General features: G+C 44.9%; 1 protein-coding gene across 1 annotated transcript in view; it reads left to right on the top strand.

The window, feature by feature from the left end:
• The window catches only part of LOC118358666 (xenotropic and polytropic retrovirus receptor 1 homolog), a 102,151-nt gene that overhangs the window by 63,156 nt on the left and 16,923 nt on the right, over positions 1-22,072 (top strand). Inside the window, exons 3-10 of the mRNA XM_052480411.1 lie at positions 6,073-6,174; positions 12,469-12,686; positions 13,451-13,600; positions 16,114-16,197; positions 16,993-17,074; positions 17,262-17,449; positions 17,719-17,898; positions 19,522-19,690. Coding sequence (XP_052336371.1) covers positions 6,073-6,174; positions 12,469-12,686; positions 13,451-13,600; positions 16,114-16,197; positions 16,993-17,074; positions 17,262-17,449; positions 17,719-17,898; positions 19,522-19,690 — 1,173 coding nt within the window. The remainder of the gene's footprint in view (positions 1-6,072; positions 6,175-12,468; positions 12,687-13,450; positions 13,601-16,113; positions 16,198-16,992; positions 17,075-17,261; positions 17,450-17,718; positions 17,899-19,521; positions 19,691-22,072) is intronic.

The following is a 22,072-nucleotide window of genomic DNA, read 5'->3' as shown; positions in this document are numbered from 1 at the left end:
CACATGAGGCTGGAATGTTGGTTATAGAGACGCTTTTGCATTGGACGCCTGGTGAATAATGTGTAGCTACAGGGCTGTTTCAGAGCAGAGCTGCCTCTCACTCCTTTGTTCTAACACATCACACACACACACTCACGGTCTCCTGGGGTCCAGCAGGGCTCCTCAGTAGAGCGTCAGCGGGGGGAGAGAGGGGGGCGAGGGGTCACTCCACAGCCCTACCCCTACCCTTCTGTCTCCTCCATTTCTTCTCATAACATCCTCTAGGCTCATTTCATCAAAAGTCCACATGCGTCTTATTTCTCTGTCTTATTTGTCATCTGCCTCCCCTTTATGTAGACTGGTTCCCAGTGTTCTATGACCCCTTCCTTTGGGATCTTGTTTTTGACCTTGTTTTGCAGCAGTACTGCAGTCCCCTATTCCCACAGGCTTTTTCTCTACACTTGAGTCTTACCCCAGTATCTGCGGGGAGGAGCGATAGCTTGCCAGCCAGACGACGTAAAATGGCTGAACTCTCCCTTGATTGTTTCCTGGCCCAACGTGTATTGTGACTGCAGTGTCATTGGGAAGTGAGTCATGAAATTCTCTTGAGGCTTGGACAGAGCATACATCCATCCCTCAGATAGGTAGCTGTGTCCTCTCATCCTCCTCTCCTCCAGACGGGATGGGAGGTGCAGTGTGGATACACACTGTAGGGCACTCACAAGCCCTCCTGACCTCCTCAACTCAACACTGGCTATGCCCCACTGATCGCAGCTGTTTTACAGCACTGTTGTTGTTTTCCTTTGTTCAAGTCATTATGTTGGTTATGTTGTTTTTATGCATAATCAGGACTGCATGATGCAACGCTCATGGGGATAGGCTGAACTTCAATAAAGGGGAGTATGATTAACATCTAAATATATTATACAGTGCATTTGGAAAGTATTCAGACCCCTATACTTTTTCCACACATGTTACATTACAGCCTTATTCTAAAATTGATTCAATGAATTGTTTTCCTTATCAATCAACACACAATACTCCATAATGACAAAGATAAAAATGGATATAAGAATGTACTGAGCAATCGGGGGAGAAGGGCCTTGGTCAGGCAGGTAACCAAGAACCCAATGGTCACTCTGACAGGGCTCCAGAGTTCCTCTGTGGAGATGGGAGAACTTTCCAGAAAGCCACCATCTCTGCAGCACTCCACCAATCAGGCCTTTATGGTAGCGTGGCCAGACAGAAGCCACTCCTCAGTAAAAGGGACATGACAGCCCACTTGGAGTTTGCCAAAAGGCACCTAACGGACTCCCAGACCATGAGAAAAAAGAGTCACTGGTCTGATGAAATCAAGATTGAACTCACGTCTGGAGGAAACCTGTCTCCATCCCTACGGTGAATCATGGTGGTAGCAACATCATGCTATGGGGATGTTTTTCAGTGGCAGGGACTGGGAGACTAGTCAGGATTGAGGCAAAGTACAGAGAAATCCATGATGAAAACATGCTCCAGAGCGCTCAGGACCTCAGACTGGGGCGAAGGTTCACCTTCCAACAGGACAATGACCCTAAGCACACAGCCAAGACAATGCAGGAGTGGCTTTGGGACAAGTCTTTGAATGTCCTTGAGTGGCCCAGCCAGAGCCCGGACTTGAACCCAATCGAACATCTCTGGAGAAACCTGAAAATAGCTGTGCAGCGACTCTCCCCATCCAACCTGACAGAGCTTGAGAGGATCTGGGAGAAATGTGAAGAAGGGGAAAAACACCTCAAATACAGGTGGTCCAAGCATGTAGCGTCATACCCAAGAAGAATGGAGGCTGTAGTCGCTGCCAAAGGCGCTTCAGCAAAGTACTGAGTAAAGGGTCTGAATACTTGTGTAAATGTGATATTTAAGTTTTTTATTTTTAATAAATGTGAAAAAAAATCTAAACCTATTTTTGCTTTGTTATTATGGGGTATTGTGTGTAGATTGATGACGGGAAAAAAACACTTTTCGAATACGGCTGTGATGTAACAGGATGTGGAGAAAGTCAAGGGGTCTGAATGCACTGTACTTTTAAATATACAGCTATTTTTCTCATTTTTCCTGTAAAGATATAAATCATTGACTTCCTTGCTGGCTCTGAGGAACATTTGAACCGCCCTTTACCGAACACAATTAGTCTCTCCCTGCATTCTCGCTCTCCTTGCAGGTGAATAGAGCAGGAATATCGACAGCCTACAGCCTTGGGCATCTTTTTCTTATTACCGAGAAAAGAATTGAATGGCTCTCCATCTAAAGGTTTCAACTTGCATCAAAGGGTCAATTCATATGATAGGCTAGCTAACATTTCTATTCTAACCCTACTGATGGATAGTGATGTATCCTGTGATGTGTCCTTCGCTGTGACATTTAGATAGAACATCAACGATGCATCAGTACTGGTGTCAACTCGCAAGTCTGGACAGGCTAACATTGATAAGAGAGTGATCGGGATGAATAATCATTGAAAAATAATATGTGTTTTATTAGCAGAGAGAGGATATAGAGAAGCACATTCTCTCAGTGTGCAGATCCCTCTTTGTATCTGTCTTTCTCAGTCCCAGCAGGCGAGGCCTGTCTCTTACACTGTGACTCTCTACTCTCAGGATCACTGTCAAATATTGCCAGCTGTTATAGACTGATGGGATGTGGTTACTATGAAGCATTAGAACTATAGCCTGTTGATCCTGTGGTGTAGACCTGTGGCTTGGGACAGCGCCCTGTGGCCCTGGTCCTCTTGGCTGCCATTGGGGAGGGGGTGGGGGAGCGGGGGATGCAGACAGAGGAAGGAATCCCCACGGGCAACTCACAGGGGTGTTGGGTTACACTGTGTGGCGGATGACTGTGAGATTAAAACAACATAACAGAGGTTACTGAACAGACTCCTTACCCAGCCTGGTTCAGCCAGACTCCTTACCCAGCCTGGTTCAACCAGACTCCTTACCCAGCCTGGTTCAGCCAGACTCCTTACCCAGCCTGGTTCAGCCAGACTCCTTACCCAGCCTGGTTCAGCCAGACTCCTTACCCAGCCTGGTTCAGCCAGACTCCTTACCCAGCCTGGTTCAGCCAGACTCCTTACCCAGCCTGGTTCAACCAGACTCCTTACCCAGCCTGGTTCAGCCAGACTCCTTACCCAGCCTGGTTCAGCCAGACTCCTTACCCAGCCTGGTTCAGCCAGACTCCTTACCCAGCCTGGTTCAGCCAGACTCCTTACCCAACCTGGTTCAGCCAGACTCCTTACCCAGCCTGGTTCAGCCAGACTCCTTACCCAGCCTGGTTCAGCCAGACTCCTTACCCAGCCTGGTTCAGCCAGACTCCTTACCCAGCCTGGTTCAGCCAGAATCCTTACCCAGCCTGGTTCAGCCAGACTCCTTACCCAGCCTGGTTCAGCCAGACTCCTTACCCAGCCTGGTTCAGCCAGACTCCTTACCCAGCCTGGTTCAGCCAGACTCCTTACCCAGCCTGGTACAGCCAGAATCCTTACCCAGCCTGGTTCAGCCAGAATCCTTAACAATATTAATATATATTAAGGTGCCCTTATATAGAGCTGAGACAGTGGGAAAGGAAAGATATCTAGTCAGTTGTACAACTGAATGCATCTTCCGCATTTAACCCAAATCCTCTGAATCAGAGAGGTGCAGGGTCTGCCATAATCGACATCCATGTCTTCGGCGCCCAGGGAACAGTGGGTTAACTGCCTTGCTCAGGGGTAGAACAACAGATTTTTTATCTTGTCAGCTCTGGGATTCAATCCAGCAACCTTTCGGTGACTGGCCCAACTGGCTCTAACCACTAGGCTATCTGCCGCCCCTCCACTCTAACCACTAGGCTATCTGCCGCCCCTCCACTCTAACCACTAGGCTATCTGCCGCCCCTCCACTCTAACCACTAGGCTATCTGCCGCCCCTCCACTCTAACCACTAGGCTATCTGCCGCCCCTCCACTCTAACCACTAGGCTATCTGCCGCCCCTCCACTCTAACCACTAGGCTATCTGCCGCCCCTCCACTCTAACCACTAGGCTATCTGCCGCCCCTCCACTCTAACCACTAGGCTATCTGCCGCCCCTCCACTCTAACCACTAGGCTATCTACCGCCCCTCCACTCTAACCACTAGGCTATCTGCCGCCCCTCCATTCTAACCACTAGGCTATCTGCCGCCCCTCCACTCTAACCACTAGGCTATCTGCCGCCCTGTGCTTGTTCCTAACATTTTCATTATTTATACACCGTGAATTACTTCCTTTGGAAAACAAGCACTTGTGTACCATCAGAGGAACGAGCGAGGCAGGGGTGTTGGTGAGCTTTGTGGGCTGAATAGAAACTCGGTCAATTGTGGAGGTCACCAGTGTGGTCTATCTCTGCCCGCCAGAGGTTAGAGGTTGTTATTGATTACTGCATTGTTGGGGTTAGAGCTCGCAAGAAAGGCATTTCACTGTACTTGTGCAAGTGACATTAAACCTTAAAACGGATTGTTGTCTAAGGAGAATCAGCCTGAAGGACGTGGATGATGTTACGGTTTTCTTCCGGTGAAAGAGAGGAGGAACAAAATGCAGCGTGATTATTCATAAACATCTTTAATGAGAGATGGAAATATGAACAGTTTACAAAAACAATAAACGTGAAAAACCTAAACAGCCCTATCTGGTGCAACAAACACAGAGACAGGAACAATCACCCACGAAAATACTCAAAGAATATGGCTGCCTAAATATGGTTCCCAATCAGAGACAACGATAAACACCTGCCTCTGATTGAGAACCACTCTAGGCAACCATAGACTTAACTAGAATACTCTACTAAACACAACCCCATTAATCTACAAAACACCTAGACAAGACAAACACATAATTACCCATGTCACACCCTGGCCTGACCAAAATATTAAAGAAAACACAAAATACTAAGGCCAGGGCGTGACAGATGAGTCCAACAGATACCTGTATTTCTCCAAAATATGCTCACATTCCTCTCGGTCTACAATTACCATATTCATGAACTGTTGCACAAAAAACTGGTTTCCATAATGGTTTGTGTTCATTAATTGTTTCTCATATCTAAAAGCCTATCCAACTGACAATCTCTTAGAAAAAAATACATAAGCTGATGGAACCAAGACTTAAAAAGACCTGATATTGGCACAATATGGAGGGAATGTTGGAACATAAGTAACGGAAGTTACAGTTAACGAAAATCCACGCTTAAGCCAGTGTAAACTAATGTATAGAATTTATTATACAAGACAAAATTCACAAATTCTACAGCACAATGGCAGAGTCATGTCTTAAGTGTAAAACTAACAACGACTCATTAGTCCATGCCTTCTGGCAATGTTATAAAGTCCATAGGTTATGGGCGGAGTTAGAAAGTTGGCTGTCAGAAGTATTACAATGTAAATGTACTTTTAATCCGTCTGTCTGAATATTTCAAGACATGGCATAAGAGGGTGCAGTGAGATACTCATCTTGAAAAAACATATACTTAAAAACTGAAAACCAACCAATCTTCCGTTGTTAACACAATGGAAATGTCAAATGCTTTATTTTCTAAATGTTGACAGTGCTCGGGCAACGGAGAGAAACAACATGGTGCCGTTTTGAGGCCATGTGGTGGAGAGTGATGTGGGCGCTGGAGATGGGGGTGTGAGCACGTGGGTCTGGGCAGGTCTGATGTATTTGATGTTTGTGTATGTTCTGTATTGTTTCTTTTTTTATATCTCACCCAAAAAATAGAATTGTTTCTGATTGGTTACATAATGTGTTTTTGTCGAAAATTGTTATGATAAGCAGCTAATGTACCTCTTCTCTGAAAACTGACCTCTCTCTCTCTCTCTCTCTTTCTCTCTCTCTCTCTCTCTCTCTCTCTCTCTCTCTCTCTCTCTCTCTCTCTCTCTCTCTCTCTCTCTCTCTCTCTCTCTCTCTTCTCTCTCTCTCTCTCTCTCTCTCTCTCTCTCTCTCTCTCTCTCTCTCTCTCTCTCTCTCTCTCTCTCTCTCTCTCTCTCTCTCTCTCTCTCTCTCTCTCTCTCTCTCTCTCTCTCTCGGTCTCTCTCTCTATTTTCCCTCTCCAGTCACAGATGAAGACACTGTCAAGAGATACTACGCCAAGTTTGAGGAGAAGTTTTTCCAGAATTGTGAGAAAGAGCTTCTGAAGATCAACACATTCTATTCAGGTAGGCCTATTTGATGGAGCAGTGCTGCTATGCAAGTTATTCTCTCTGACTAAGTGAGACCATCCTGTTGATTGGCCCTGAGCATCTGCAGTTTTCCCACTCACAGTAGGCTATCTTCTGTTTCAAATATTTTTTATTAAACACACACAAGAATGGTGTATACAAGACAGGTATTCTTATCTAAACATAAAAGAGCATTCAGGAACAACAAGACCCAGAGCCCTGGGTGCAAAACACGACATACAAAACAAGGACACGTAGAAAGAAAGAGGGAAGATGTCCCCCCTATCCCCCTCTTATCCCCCCCCCCCAACTGCTCGGGTGGCAGGGCCAGCACATGCTGCCCAAAGGTAGATTAAAATATTACAATTGAGAGTGCGTTAATAAGTACAAATTCACAGCGCCGACTCGTCCAAGTAGGAGAGGTAATGTTGATAATTTATTGTTCATTGTAATTTATTGTTCAAAATATATCTAATTCTTTCTAAGTGTGCAGTGTTTGCCAATTCACTGAGCCATAATTTGGTAGAGGGCGCTTCCCTCCTTTTCCAAAACAACAAGATGAGTTTTTTTGCCGAAATGAGACCGTACGAGATTAGTTGTTTTTGGGGGTTGGTTAATCCGTTTAGGGACTCAGATACTCCCAGGATTATCAGAAGCGGGTCTGGATCTATTGAAGTCTCCAAAACTTCAGAGAGGATCCCAAAAATTCCACACCAATAACCATGCAAGCTAGAGCATAGGGCAAAGCAGTGGAGTAGTGTACCCTGCGTAGCCTGATTTATCACATGAAGGGGATGTATCAGGAAATATCCTATGCAGTTTAGTTTTGGAATAGTGTAATCTGTGTAATACCTTGAATTGTATGAGACGATGTCTGGAATTAATGGAGCATGTGTGGATATACTCCAAGCTCTCTTCCCAGTCTGCCACAGAAATGTCAGTCCCTAGTTCTTCCTCCCATTTTGCCTTGATGGCATCTGTAGAAGGTGTGCTAACAGATTGAAAAGCATCATATAGACGCGATATCAGTTTATCTGAGGTGGGGCATATTTTTATGCATCCGTCAAACATGGAAGGTTTAGCATTCCCAAATGTTGGGAGGTGTTTTCTAACGTAGTCTCTAATTTGTAGGTATCTGAAAAAATTACTTCTGGGAAGATTATAAGTTTCCCTCAGCAACTCAAAGGAAGCAGAGGTCCCTTCTATGTATAAATCCCCTATGGTACTTATCCCCAACTCTCCCCATCGCTCAAAGGTGTTATCAAGGTTAGAAGGGGCAAAGGAGGGATTCCTGGCGACAGAGAGCATGAATGACATTGGTCTAAGCTCAAAGTGGACTGGAATTTGCTTCCAGATTCGGACTGTGCTATGTATAACAGGATTGTTACAATAAAGTGACATCTCCAGATTGACAGGCGACAAAATCACAGCGCCAATAGAGAAGGGGTGACACTCCTCACGCTCCATACTAAGCCAGCTGGATGCCGGAAGTGCGTCATCCAGCAGAAACATAACAACGCGGAGGTTAGAGGCCCAGTAATAAAATATACATTTTGGGAGAGACAATCCTCCTTCCATCTTGGATTTACAGAGGTCTTTTTTTACCTATCATGTGTGTTTTATAATCCCAGATGAAAGGATTGATAATTGAGTCCAGTTGTTTATGAAAGGATTTAGGTATGAATACTGGGATGTTCTGATATAGGTAGAGCAATTGTGGGAGGAAGACCATTTTAATGGCATTAATTCTTCCGAGCAGAGAAATTGGGAGAGTTCTCCAAAATAGTATGTTTGCTTTGAGTTTTTGTATCAGAGAGGGGGAATTCTCTTTAAATAGTAAGGAGTATTGTTTGGTAACTACAATTCCTAGGTAGTCAGTAGGCTAACTTCTAATGCCATAACTGTCAGCCTGCAGTGCATTGGGAGTAGTTAGTAATTGCCTTGACGTCTTGCACATGTATACAGTTGTACATTGTGTGTCATGTAGAGTGATGAGCTTTACTTGTGTGCCAACTAAGTGACGTTTTGTCTAATGCGGGGAACTTTGATTTAAGCATGGCTGATCAAATTAGCAAAGGAGGCCTGGTTCATTTCAGGGAGGGAGTATATATGCCTCATGTAACATGAGATGTCATATGCAGTACTGCTTATAAACCTTTTCTCTGAGGTATAAGGAAACATTGCTGCCCCTAGAGGATGTTAGTAGAACTGCATTTAATGGGATGGTGCTGCCTGGCAACATGGACATTCGATATATTCTGAATCATTACTATCAAGCACATACTTTATTGGTAATAATACGAGCTAGATGGGAAGCCAACAAAGTATTCAAGAGGTGCATTCATTAGTGTCCACTTGAATTAGCCTTTCCTTAAAGCCTTTCCTTGTTTTTCTTCTCCAATAAACATCCCCTCCCATCCCCTCCCATTGAAGCTTTGCAGGAAGCTGAAATAAACTCAGGCCAGGTTGGACTGCCAAAGAGAACTGGGACTCTGACCAAAATCCTGTTGCTCCTCGCTTTTATTTCCTCTGAAAAACAATGATTTCCCATCACTGTTGCTCAATAAGGGACAGTTCTAAAATTACTTAGGGAGAGGGGGGGTCCAAAATGGGGGAGGAGGGAGTAACTGTTTTTCTTTGCTTTGTACAGGGGATGGTATAGTGTGTTGTTTCCTGGTTTACATTCAACGTTTTGCAGTTTTTCCTATTTTTCCTATCTTAGCCAAACTTCCCATTTGCCTCCCCTATCGAACCTGTGGTTCGACCAATGGAACACATGTTCTGCAAAATAGAGGTTTGTTGTGTGAATGAATGAATGGATTTCCCTCTGTCTCTCCTGTGTAGGCTACGTTTATATACTGCATCAGTGTTGCAATGTATCAATTTATCACCACCAGCCTATGTGATCACCTCACATCCCAGCTACACGTAGCCTGCGCTCTTGTCATTCATATTTTACCGCCAGTTCATTGCCAATGGTGTAGCCAATATATTCAGTAAGCAAAAGGGATTCTTCTCCTAATTTAAAAAAAAATGCTCAACCAAATATTGCTATTGGGACTCGCATTGGGCTAGGCTAGTTCAAGAGAAATAATCATATTGAGTATCGTTATATTAAGCTGGCATTTGTATCGAAGTCAAAATAATGTTATTGCGACAACACTTAGTTTGTGATCTAAGGTTAGCTATTGACTAGCCCATTGGGGTAGCCTAAACAAATGCAGTTAGACAGGCAACCTCATATTTCAGCCATCTATAGGCTAGCCACTTTGCTACATCAGTTAGGCTACGGGAGAATGCTCATTGATAAAATAGCACACCTGCCTGATAATACACTATGAATCATGTATAGTCTTTGGTGAAAGAGACTGCCGTAAAAATACAACTTTTTGCTAAAATGTTTTTGTGCTTATTTCTGAAGTAGAACATTAGCACGTGTGTGGCGCTCGCAGACCTCGAAATTGGTCTTAAATTGCATTACAAGTTGCAATAAAACCTCTTAAAAAGTCCTAAATGTAACTTTTTGATTCATACAGATACCCCGCTATCCCTCTTGATCGCGTGTACTCCTGTAGCAGGCATTAAAAAAACACAGACCGGACAAGTAGGTACGCAATGGATTATGGTCATTGTAGGTAATTACCATGTTTTCTGGCTAAAGTAGTGATGCCGCGTGTATTACTCCTGCTGTAGGGCTCATTTCAACCTTCACTATCAGGTCAAACTAACGACTAAAATGAATGAGTTACTCAGAAAAACAAATCAGGACTCTCGAGTCAGTAAAAATAGTTGTTCAAAATGAACTGACATGATGACTCCTTGTTGTCCCCAGTCCACCTGGCAGTGCTGCTGCTCCAGTTTCAACTGTTCTGCCTTATTATTATTCGACCATGCTGGTCATTTATGAACATTTGAACATCTTGGCAACGTTCTGTTATAATCTCCACCCGGCACAGCCAAAAGAGGACTGGCCACCCCACATAGCCTGGTTCTTCTCTAGGTTTCTTCCAAGGTTTTGGCCTTTCTAGGGAGTTTTTCCTTGCCACCATGCTTCTACATCTGCATTGCTTGCTGTTTGGGGTTTTAGGCTGGGTTTCTGTACAGCACTTTGAGATATCAGCTGATGTACGAAGGGCTATATAAATACATTTGATTTGTTTTGAACTGCACATCATGTAGAATATTGGCCTGTTGTGAACTACAACTCCCTACTACATCACACATTTCGGGCATCATATGATTTATCTATAGAGAAACTGTGCAAAAAATAATAATTGCAATTCAAATGTAGGCCGTCATTGTAAATAAGAATTTGTTCCTAACTGACTGTTAAAATAAAGGTTACAAATAATTGAACCAATGTTGGTCCCAAAATGTTTTTATGAAAGAGAACCAAATGTTCAGCTAATCGCTCAGCACTACCCCATAGTAATTTGCGAACAGTCCCTAAGCATATCCAGCAGACGTCTGAGTAAGTCAAGGCTAGACACCAGACATTATTATAATTGAATGCAGTCTGGCTCGATGTAGGCTATAATGAAATCTTTAGGGAAGGTTGTTTTCAGCAGTGTTGGGTCTTATTAGCAGCCATGTAACCCAGCCATGTAACCCAGCCATGTAACCCAGCCATGTAACCCAGCCATGTAACCCAGCCATGTAACCCAGTCATGTAACCCAGCCATGTAACCCAGCCATGTAACCCAGCCATGTAACCCAGCCATGTAACCCAGCCATGTAACCCAGCCATGTAACCCAGTCATGTAACCCAGCCATGTAACCCAGCCATGTAACCCAGTCATGTAACCCAGCCATGTAACCCAGCCATGTAACCCAGCCATGTAACCCAGCCATGTAACCCAGTCATGTAACCCAGCCATGTAACCCAGCCATGTAACCCAGTCATGTAACCCAGTCATGTAACCCAGCCATGTAACCCAGCCATGTAACCCAGTCATGTAACCCAGCCATGTAACCCAGCCATGTAACCCAGCCATGTAACCCAGCCATGTAACCCAGCCATGTAACCCAGCCATTCACTTCACCCATGACTCCAGATGAAACAAGCAATTACTGAATCTTGCTGGATAGACAGCGTTATCTCCCTCTTTTCATGTTGTGTTCAATGTGTGAGTTTTACATAAGAGACTCCTCTTCTCCGCAGAGAGCTGTGGCAAGCAGCTTCTCTCTTCTGAAAGGGGTCATCGACCCCCTTAATTTCACTGCTCCATGATGACTTAACTCTATTCCAGGGAGAAAAACCGAAGCACAACACAGTCTCTGTTAAGAGCTGTCACTATATCTAAAATATTTGTATGTATCCTCAAATATAGACTCTAGAGACAATATTTTACCTGTGGGTTTTCCTGGCAAAGTTCAGACATTAAAGCCTCTATTAGTCTCTTCAACCTGCATACATATCTACCACCTTTGTCTGTACACACAGCTAATCAGGCTTCATTTCTTCCTACCTCGGTAAAGTATGTGAGTCTGGACTTTTTCACGCCTCATGTTATGCCATGACTTGATCCATGCAGAGCAGATAGGAGGCCCTCTGGACAGAGTAGACAGTGACATAATCTACCTGTTATTCTGTGAGGGATTACTCTAATTTTAGCAATCAAAAGAACAGCTTTTCAGGCATTCCTGTGAAATCCAGAGGCTGTGTGTGCAACTGAGCGGTAAAGTAACCATTGAACCCACTGCACCTAATGTAACACCCCTGTCCTCGCTGACCGTGGGCAACATGAGACGATGCTAGGCCTCCACCATCGCTTTGACTAGGTGGTCTAGTCGTGAATCAGGATTGAGGAGGTCTATTCCAAAAGCATCCGTCTTCAGCCTTTGCCTATGAATAGGATGTGTGGTGGGCTGCAGAGTGCAGCCCGAGGCTGAGGGGACAGTGGAGGATATGTGCCAGAGCTTGGCTTGAGGAGTCCAGTCCAGGAATGTGGTAGTGGGAAAGGGACTGGGGTGCAGTGAGGCTGGGTGAGGCCAAGGCAAGGTGGGGAGAATGTGGGCCATGCTCCAGATCCACTCAGGTTCTTCCCTGCCCTGCTGTCCCTCTCTCAGGAGGGAAATTAACATTGTTCTGACCCTGGTAATGGGCTTGCTGAGGGCTGCATTTACATGTCTAAAGAACTTAATACTCCCCTTCCGCTTCCCCCGTAATGGAGAGGAGTGTTTACCTCTCGACTGGACTTCCTGCAGGGCTGTTGAGAGTTCTATCTTGGGCATACTGCAGCCATGACACTGTTGCTCACTCAGTTGTTTTCCATATTTTTCCTCCTGCAGAGAAACTTGCTGAAGCACAGAGGCGTTTCGCCACCCTGCAGAATGAGCTGCAGTCGTCTCTGGATGCACAGCGGGAGAGCAATGCCCCAGGCCTCCGCAAACGCAAGACGGTGTTCCACCTGTCCCAGGAGGAGCGCTGCAAACACCGCAACATCAAGGACCTGCAGCTGGCCTTCTCCGAGTTCTACCTCAGCCTCATCCTGCTGCAGAACTACCAGGTTAGTACCATTAACCCTAAACCCTACACATGACCCCTAGATACTACCTCCGCCTCATCCTGCTGCAGAACTACCAAGTAAGTACCTTTACACGTAAAGCCTACACACTAACCCTAGATCAGGGTTAGACAACTAGATTCAGCCGCGGGTTGATTTTTGTTGGAGGTTCGGGGAATTGTAATAACTATAATACTTTGTACACTGCAAATTGACCACAACTAAGCCCAAAAAGAGATTGTATTTAAAAATAACAATAATTTCATACCTTGATTACATTGAGACATGATCACATAATGTATGCCTCTTTTTTATTAGTAGGAATACTTGGGAACAGATTTCCTAAATAAATAAATATCTGAATTCCTGTTGATGGAAAATATTTTTGACCAAAAACTAAAATTCTCAAAAAACCTTTGGGGAGCTCCAAAAAAATGACTTGCGGGCCGTTTATGGGCCGCCTGTTGCAAACACCTGCCATAGATACTAGCTCCGCCTCATCCTGCTGCATAACTACCAAGTGAGACCCAGTCAGCTTATCTCCACACCCTCTCTTTCTGTTTGATGCTGCTATAAGCATAACATGTCTTTCTACAGCTCAGTCTCTCTCTTATCCATCTCTCTTTATTGGTGTCAATTTCATTCTGTGTTTCTCTCTTTATCTCAGCAGAATAACCTTTCAGACATTGTCTCCTGTTGATGTTTCTCTGCAGCTCTTGCTCAATTCAATTCCCTAACCCTAACCCCAGGATTGGTCTTTCTCCCAGAATCTGAACTTCACAGGTTTCCGTAAAATCCTGAAGAAGCATGATAAGATCCTGGAGACCCCCCGCGGGGCTGACTGGCGTGTGGCCCATGTGGAGGTGGCCCCTTTCTACACCTGTAAGAAGATCACTCAGCTCATCTCTGAGACAGAGGTACGTATGGAACCGAAGCCCATGGCTGTGGATGTCTAGGCATTCTTGAGGTTAACTATTTTCCAATCATGTTTACTCTGTCTATTTTAGCTAGGTACAATCATGATAGGCCAAATTATTTCTCATTCTAGCGTAGTCTGATCCTGGTCTTTGACTCTCATTGAATATGTTGTGTTGCATTCTAAACGTTTCATGATGGTTGGAATGAAACCAACCATGCTATTTTGTTATTTTTTTTGCGTTATTTGTAACTTGTTTGTACATAATGTTGCTGCTACCGTCTCTTATGACTGAAAAGAGCTTCTGGACATCAGAACTGCAATTACTCACCTCAGATTAGATGAAGAGTTGGTCTTCAATGAGTCGGACAGGAGGGATATACTACAGACACCTGACCAGCCCAGATCCTCATCATTCGCTGGAGAAGGAAACTGAGATTTCGCGGAAAAAGATCAGGGTGCCTTGTGAGGATCAGGAAACAAGTGGCTAATCTATCTTTGCCTTCCGTCCTGCTAGCTAACGTTCAATCGCTGGAAAATAAATGGGACGAACTGAAAGCACGTATATCCTACCAGCGGGACATTAAAAACAGCAATATCTTATGTTTCACTGAATCGAGGCTGAGCGACAACATTAAGAACATACAGCTGGCAGGTTATAGACTCTATCGGCAGTATAGAACAGCAGCCACTGATAAGACACGGGGCAGGGGCCTATGCTTATATACGTAAACAACAGCTGGTGCACGATATCTAAGGAAGTCTCAAGGTTTTGCTCACCTGAGGTAGAGAATCTCATGATAAGCTGTAGACCACACAATATACCTAGAGAGTTTTCATCTGTATTTTTCGTAGCTGTCTACATACCAACACAGACCGATGCTGGCACTAAAACCTCACTCAATGAGCTGTATAACACCATAAGCAAACAGGAAAACGTTCATCCAGAGGCAGCGCTCCTAGTGGCTGGGGACTTTATTGCAGGGAAACTTAAATCAGTTTTACCTCATTTCTAGACCAGCTTTACTACACACACAGAGATGCATACAAAGCTCTCCCCCGCACTGCATTTGGCAAAACTGACCATAATTCTATCCTCCTGATTCCTGCTTACAAGCAAACAATTTAAGCAGGAAGCACCAGTGACTCGGGCCAATAAAAATGGTCAGATGATGCAGATGCTAAATTACAGGACTGTTTTGTTAGCACAGACTGGAATATGTTCCGGGTTCTTCCGATGGCATTGAGGAGTACACCACATCAGTCACTGGCTTTATCAGTAAGTGCATCGAGGACGTCGTCCCCACAGTGACTGTACGTACATACCCCAACCAGAAGCCGTCGATGACAGTCAACATTCGCACTGAGAGCTGCCCCTTTCAAGGAGCGGGACTCTAACCTGGAAGCTTGTAAGAAATCCCGCTATGCCCTCCGACGAAGCATCAAACACGCAAAGCGCCAATACAGGACCAAGATCGAATCGTACTACACCGGCTCCGACGCTCGTCGGATGTGGCAGGGCTTGCAAACTTTTACTACAAAGGGAAGCACAGCTGAGAGCTGCCCAGTGACACGACGAACTCCAGACGAGCTCAATAACTTCTATGCTTGCTTCGAGGCAAGTAACACTGAAACAGGTGGTAAGGGTAGGTAACAATACATCTGACACGCTGATCCTCAACCCCCGGGCCCCTCATGGGTGCGTGCTCAGTCCCCTCCTGTACTTCCTGTTCACTCATGACTGCACGGCCAAGCACGACTCCAACACCATCATTAAGTTTGCTGATGACACAACAGTGCCTGATCACCGACAACAAGGAGACAGCCTATAGGGAGGAGGTCAGAGACCTGAACGTGTGGTGCACAAAGTCTCCCTCAACGTGATCAAGACAAAGGAGATGATTGTGGACTACAGGAAAAGGAGGACCGAACCCGCTCCCATTCTTATCAACAGGGCTGTAGTGGAGCAGGTTGAGAGCTTAAAGTTCCTTGGTGTACACATCTCTAACATGGTCCAAGCACACCAGGACAGTCGTGAAGAGGGCATAACAAAACCTATTCCCCCTCAGGAGACTGACAAGATTTGGCATGTGTCCTCAGATCCTCAAAAGATTTTACAGCTGCACCATCAAGAGCATCCTGACGGGTTGCATCACTGCCTGGTATGGCAACTGCTCTGCTTCCGACCTCGAGGCACTACAGAGGAGAGTGCGTACGGCCCAGTTCATCACCGGGGCCAAGCTTCCTGCCATCCAGGACCTCTATACCAGGTGGTGTCAGAGGAAGGCCCTAAAAATGGTCAAAAACTCCAGCCACACTAGTTATAGACTGTTTTCTCTGCTACCACATGGCAAGCGGTACCGGAGTGCCAAGTCTAGGTCCAAGAGGCTTCTACCCCTAAGCCATAAGACTCCCGGACAGCTAATCAAATGACTACCCAGACTATTTGAATCCCCCCCCCTCTATTTAAGTAATAGACCTCCCTTTGACATGTCTTTGTTGTGTGTTTGTCAGGCTTTGGTGACCACAGAGCTGGAGGGAGGGGACCGTCAGAAAGCCATGAAGAGGCTGAGAGTGCCTCCACTGGGGGCAGCACAGGTGAGAGAGTGACTGCACCATAGATTTATTAGAATGGGAAAGGGAAAGGGGGATAGCAAGTCAGTATAGTGTGTATTTTAGTTAGTGGACCATTAACCAATCACTTTTAGATCTATCCCGCCATAATTCCAGCTCGTGTCAGCATCTCATCAACATTAACGTTGTATGACAGTTCAACACACTTCCCACTCTTCATCTCTTTCCTGCTGTGTGTGTGTGTGTGTGTGTGTGTGTGTGTGTGTGTGTGTGTGTGTGTGTGTGTGTGTGTGTGTGTGTGTGTGTGTGTGTGTGTGTGTGTGTGTGTGTGACACACACTCTATTTATCCCCACAGTATTGATCCTGTAAGAGGCTCTCCAAACTAGGCCAGACAAATGACTTTTTCCACCGGGGATGAGAAAATGCATCCCCATCACATATCCCTCAGATTTATAGCTGTATTAATATCAATGTCATGCCCAGCCTGAATTGTGCTAGATCCAAATGGCTTGTCCAGATTCCCCGTGGGCACCTTTATATGACTTGTATTTTTAGCACACACCAAAGTACTTGATGATAACACACTTTAATATACTCTTTCAATACCGTGCATTGAATTGACTGCAGCACAACCAGAAAAAGGTTTCTGCTTCCCTGGATAAGTGTGTCTATCTGTCAAGCTAAATGAATTAGTAAATGCCTAGTGCGGTTCTCCAGCTGTGTGCCTGACATTCCAGTGGAGCCTAGAAGACTTGCAGTCACGCAGGTGTAGTAACTGGTAATTGCTCATCTCTGTCATTCTCTGCTACTTCCTGCAGCCTGCTCTAGCCTGGACTACCTTCCGCGTTGGCCTCTACTGTGGGGTCTTCATAGTCCTCGCTATCTCCTTCCTCCTCACTGGTACGTTCACACACAACCATGCTATTAAGGCTTTTTTACTGGGGTTTAGATAACAGATACAGAGGAAATGAGGCTTACAATTTAGACTTGGCATTAGGGGGAACTCAAGTTAGTTTTGCATACTGTATTGTAGCTTCAGATATTTGAAGGAGATTGACATGATCAAATTGCTATTATTCTTTTTCAGGTGCTGTACTCATCCGGTATGAGAACGTGTGGCCTCTGGTGCGTATCTACCGAGGTGGCTTCCTGCTGATTGAATTCCTCTTCCTGTTGGGCATTAACACCTATGGCTGGCGCCAGGCGGGGGTCAACCACGTGCTCATCTTCGAGTTGAACCCTCGCAGCAACCTCTCCCACCAGCACCTGTTTGAGGTAAGGGAGAACCAGGGGATGCACAAGGATAATGAGCAAGAATTCAGACAGTAGTGAAAATAATGGAGAGAATACATCCTCTTGTGTGACCACCGGAGAGAGAATGCCCTGAATAATGGAAATAAAAAATGGTCAATAATCAATACTTATCTGAAGACATACACTAGGGTTTTTTTTCCTGATCATATTTCCAAGGACAATGTGTATACTGCTTTATAAAGGACATTTACTGAGAATTTGATAGTTTAATGCCTTTGTGTCTTCTGTAGATTGCTGGTTTCCTGGGGGTGCTGTGGTGTTTGAGCATCCTGTCCTGTCTGTACTCTGAGTACACCATGCTGCCCATGCAGGTCAACCCTCTCATCCTCTACGGCTTCATGCTCCTCTTCCTCATCAACCCCTTCAAGACTGGCTACTACAAGTCCCGCTTCTGGCTGCTCAAACTGCTGGTGAGCTCCTTCTCCACTGGAACTACTGCAATATAATGATGATATTATATCAGTACAATGAAACCCGACTCAACTGGTGTTTGTGTGTGTACAACACTGTATTTGATACCTCTCTCACATTCTATATTGTGTTCCATGTATTCGGCTTATCTTTTCTTTGTCTGATGTCTGCTGGCTTTGGTGATGGGGGTTAGGAGGATTCAGTGTGTGTGTGAGAGACAGAGGCCAGTGGGGTGGGGGATAATAGGATACAGGCGTGTCCCCTGGAGATGTGGCGGCTGTGACTGTGCACTCATTACAGGGATGGATCCATCAGTATGCTGCTCCTCCAACCTTCCCCATCTCCCAAGCATCCCCAGCCCTCTCCAGCTCTGATTGTGCCCCACTTGGGCCTGTGCACCTTTCTAGAGATGCACACGCCCACACTGAACACAGGCGCTAACCAAAATCGAGGAACAAAGCGAGACAGATTGCCTGGTGTGCTCGTTTACGCAATGAATACATTTTAAATCATTTTTATCCTCTGGATGTCTTTGTACGGTTGGGATGTTGTGGAGATCAATAAGGACATAGATTGACATGTAGAAATCCTTCATTAGCACACATTACAGTGTATTCGGAAAGTATTGCGACTCCTTGACTTTTTCCACATTTTGTTACATTACAGCCTTATTATAAAATGGATTAAATCATTTTTTTGCCTCATCAATCTACACACAATACCCATAATGACAAAGCAAAAACAGGTTTATAGACATTTTTACAAATGTATAAAAAATAATACACTGAAATATTACATTTACATAAACATTCAGACACTTTACTCAGTACTTTGTTGAAGCACCTTTGGCAGCGACTACAGCCTCGAGTCTTCTTGGGTATGATGCTACAAGCTTTGTACACCTGTATTTGGGGAGTTTCTTCCATTCTCTGCTGATCCTCTCAAGCTGTCAGGTTGGCTGGGGAGCGTCGCTGTACAGCTATTTTCAGGTCTCTCCAATGATTTTCGATCGGGTTCAAGACCAGGCTCTGGCTGGGCCACTCAAGGACATTCAGAGATAGGTCTGGTGTGTCAGGTTGGATACTGTGTGTGTCAGCGATACTATTGCTGGTGTGGCGACAGCCCTGTTGAATGAGATTGACACACTCCAACTTGAGCCTCGTTAGGCTCTTCCATACGTATCCACCAGTTCATTTACTGTAGGGAGATGCAAGGACTGCTGGTTGCTTCAGGGCTCATGCCCTCAACACGTTCCAGCTCATTTTGCTCTGCCCTCTCCCCTTCCACTGCTCTAATAGCCTGTACATGACAGCCTCATTAGCTGCATGACAATGAGCTTCCTCCACGTTGAAGTCTTGTGTACCCAGTTGGAGCCGAGGTCTCTGCGTTTGTGTCCCTTCTCTTTTGTTCATTTGTACTGTCTGTTTTGCCTTCATGTGAGACAAGCATGGGAGTTGTAGTAGTATTAGTATGCAGAGGTATACTTTAGACAGAAGAGCTGTCAATGTTTTCCTAACCTCAGACTATTTCAATAAGCAATGCAACCCCTCCCCCTTTCAGTGTTAGCATATGTATTTAATCCTGTGTCTTGTATGGGACTAATACATCTGTCTGTCTCCCAGTTCCGTGTGTTCACAGCGCCGTTCCACCGCGTGGAGTTTGCAGACTTCTGGCTGGCCGACCAGCTCAACTCTCTGGTGATTGTACTGATGGACCTGGAGTATCTCATCTGCTTCTACAGCTTTGAGCTCAAATGGACCGACCGCAAAGGCCTCCTGCCCATGTTCAACGGTGAGTTAGAGCGCTGGCTCCCTTTAGCTAGGTACTAGTTATGGTCTAAGTACAGGACTGGAGTGAGGTAGTAGCTGAATGTATGTTACCTGTATATTATGCTGGTTCATCAGCTCTGTTTGAACTCATTTTTAACAGTTTTGTTTGGGAGATATGTACGGAGTCTAAATGGTTTAGCTCGATCTGACTCCGGTCAATAGACACTGTTGTCCATGTTCAGAGGGGTCTGTCTGTTCTGTCTGTCTGTGAAATTAGTCATTAATGGTTCTCCTCAGTAGTCTACAGCCTGACAAATCAGTAGCCAGGTAATTGATTGGAAACGTTTGGGTCCAGCTAGCCCCAACAACTGGATGTCCCCAACAACTGGATGTCCCCAACAACTGGATGTCCCCAACAACTGGATGTCCCCAACAACTGGATGTCCCCAACAACTGGATGTCCCCAACAACTGGATGTCCCCAACAACTGGATGTCCCCAACAACTGGATGTCCCCAACAACTGGATGTCCCCAACAACTGGATGTTACGGTTTTCAGGCGACACTCCATCTTAACTCCTCCTCCACATTTACTGAATTGGTTGAACAGTGCAGAAGAGAACACCCCCGACAGTTTTTTTCCCTCTCGTCAAGACCAGTGTCTAGGGCAGCGGTTCCCAAACTAGTGATGCCTGTATGAAAATGGGGTGGCGGAAGATTTTCCAAAATTCTGAAAAAATACAAAGCATTCACGGGTCATTACGGAGAGGATTTGGTTCCTGACAGAAAGGGAATACCCTGCCGTCTCCCTCAGAGCATTACAACTCACGGTACCCTTCGCCAGCTCATATCTGTGTGAATCTGGATTCAGCAGTGCTCCTGTCTACATTAAAACCAGATATTGATCCAGGTTGGATGTGACAGCAGTGATGAGGTGCGCACTGTTGACCACGCCCCTGACTTAGAGAAGTTCCGACGCGACGTGCATCAAGCACACCCATCTCGTTCCGTGGTGGTGAGATGAAACATTATGTCAGACTTATTTGTAATTGACTGTCTTAGCCCCAATGTAATGGTTATCGTCGGGAGAAAGAGAGGACCAAGGTGCAGCGTGGTAAGTATTCATTGTAATTTAAGAAAGAATGAATACTGAAACAAAAACAATACACGACAAACTAACAGTCCTGAACGGTGCAACAAAACACAGAACAGAAAATAAACACCCACAATTCAAAAGTGAAACCAGGCTACCTAAGTATGATTCTCAATCAGGGACAACGATTGACAGCTGCCTCTGATTGAGAACCATACCAGGCTGAACACAGAAAATCCCAAATTGTAGAAAAAAGAACATAGACAACCCACCCAACTCACGCCCTGACCAAACTAAAACAAAGACATAACAAAGGAACTAAGGTCAGAACGTGACACCCAAATGAAAAGTATGTGATCGTGAGTTGAGAAGACACTTCAAAATACTGTTAGAATGTTTTGCAATTGACTGCCATAGCCCCAATTAAAAGAAGTTAACATGGTCTGTTAATTACATAATTCTTTGGTTAGGGGTCAAAATGACGAAAAAAGGTTGGGAACCCCTGATGTAGGGGATTTAGTTTCAGGTGTTTCTTTTATAGCTGCTACATTAGGGTCCAGCAATGTGACTTTCATGCTGATTAGCTGTCCACTCAGAGGGCTGCTACTGCTCTGTGTGTGGGAGGGATGGAGAGAGAGCTGCATAATGCAGAATGACAATGAGTCTGGGACTACAGACATATATATTTGTTTTAAGTAGTCATTTAGCAGACGCTCTTATCCAGAGCAACTCACAGTAGTGAGTGCATACATTTTTGTTTGTACTTTTTCATACTCGTCCCACAAGGGAATAGAACCCACAAGCCTGATGTTGTAAGCACCATGCTCTACCAACAGAGCCACACGGGAGCAACCTGTGTGAGTCCAACAAATCCATTAATGTCCATCCTGGCATCCTCCCATTCCAACAGAACTGTACAACAGTTTTAGCTGTAAGAATGGTTGATACCAGAACCATACACACAATGTAAATATGGATGTGATTGATACCAGAACCATACACACAATGTAAATATGGATGTGATTGATACCAGAACCATACACACAATGTAAATATGGATGTGATTGATACCAGAACCATACACACAATGTAAATATGGATGTGATTGATACCAGAACCATACACACAATGTAAATATGGATGTGATTGATACCAGAACCATACACACAATGTAAATATGGATGTGATTGATACCAGAACCATATACACAATGTAAATATGGATGTGATTGATACCAGAACCATATACACAATGTAAATATGGATGTGATTGATACCAGAACCATACACACAATGTAAATATGGATGTGATT

The sequence above is a fragment of the Oncorhynchus keta genome, chromosome 26 (assembly GCF_023373465.1).
Source record: "Oncorhynchus keta strain PuntledgeMale-10-30-2019 chromosome 26, Oket_V2, whole genome shotgun sequence".
In the NCBI taxonomy this organism is placed as follows: Eukaryota; Metazoa; Chordata; class Actinopteri; order Salmoniformes; family Salmonidae; genus Oncorhynchus; species Oncorhynchus keta.
Note: the sequence above shows the minus strand (reverse complement) of the source record. Positions and strands in the feature narration are given on the sequence as shown.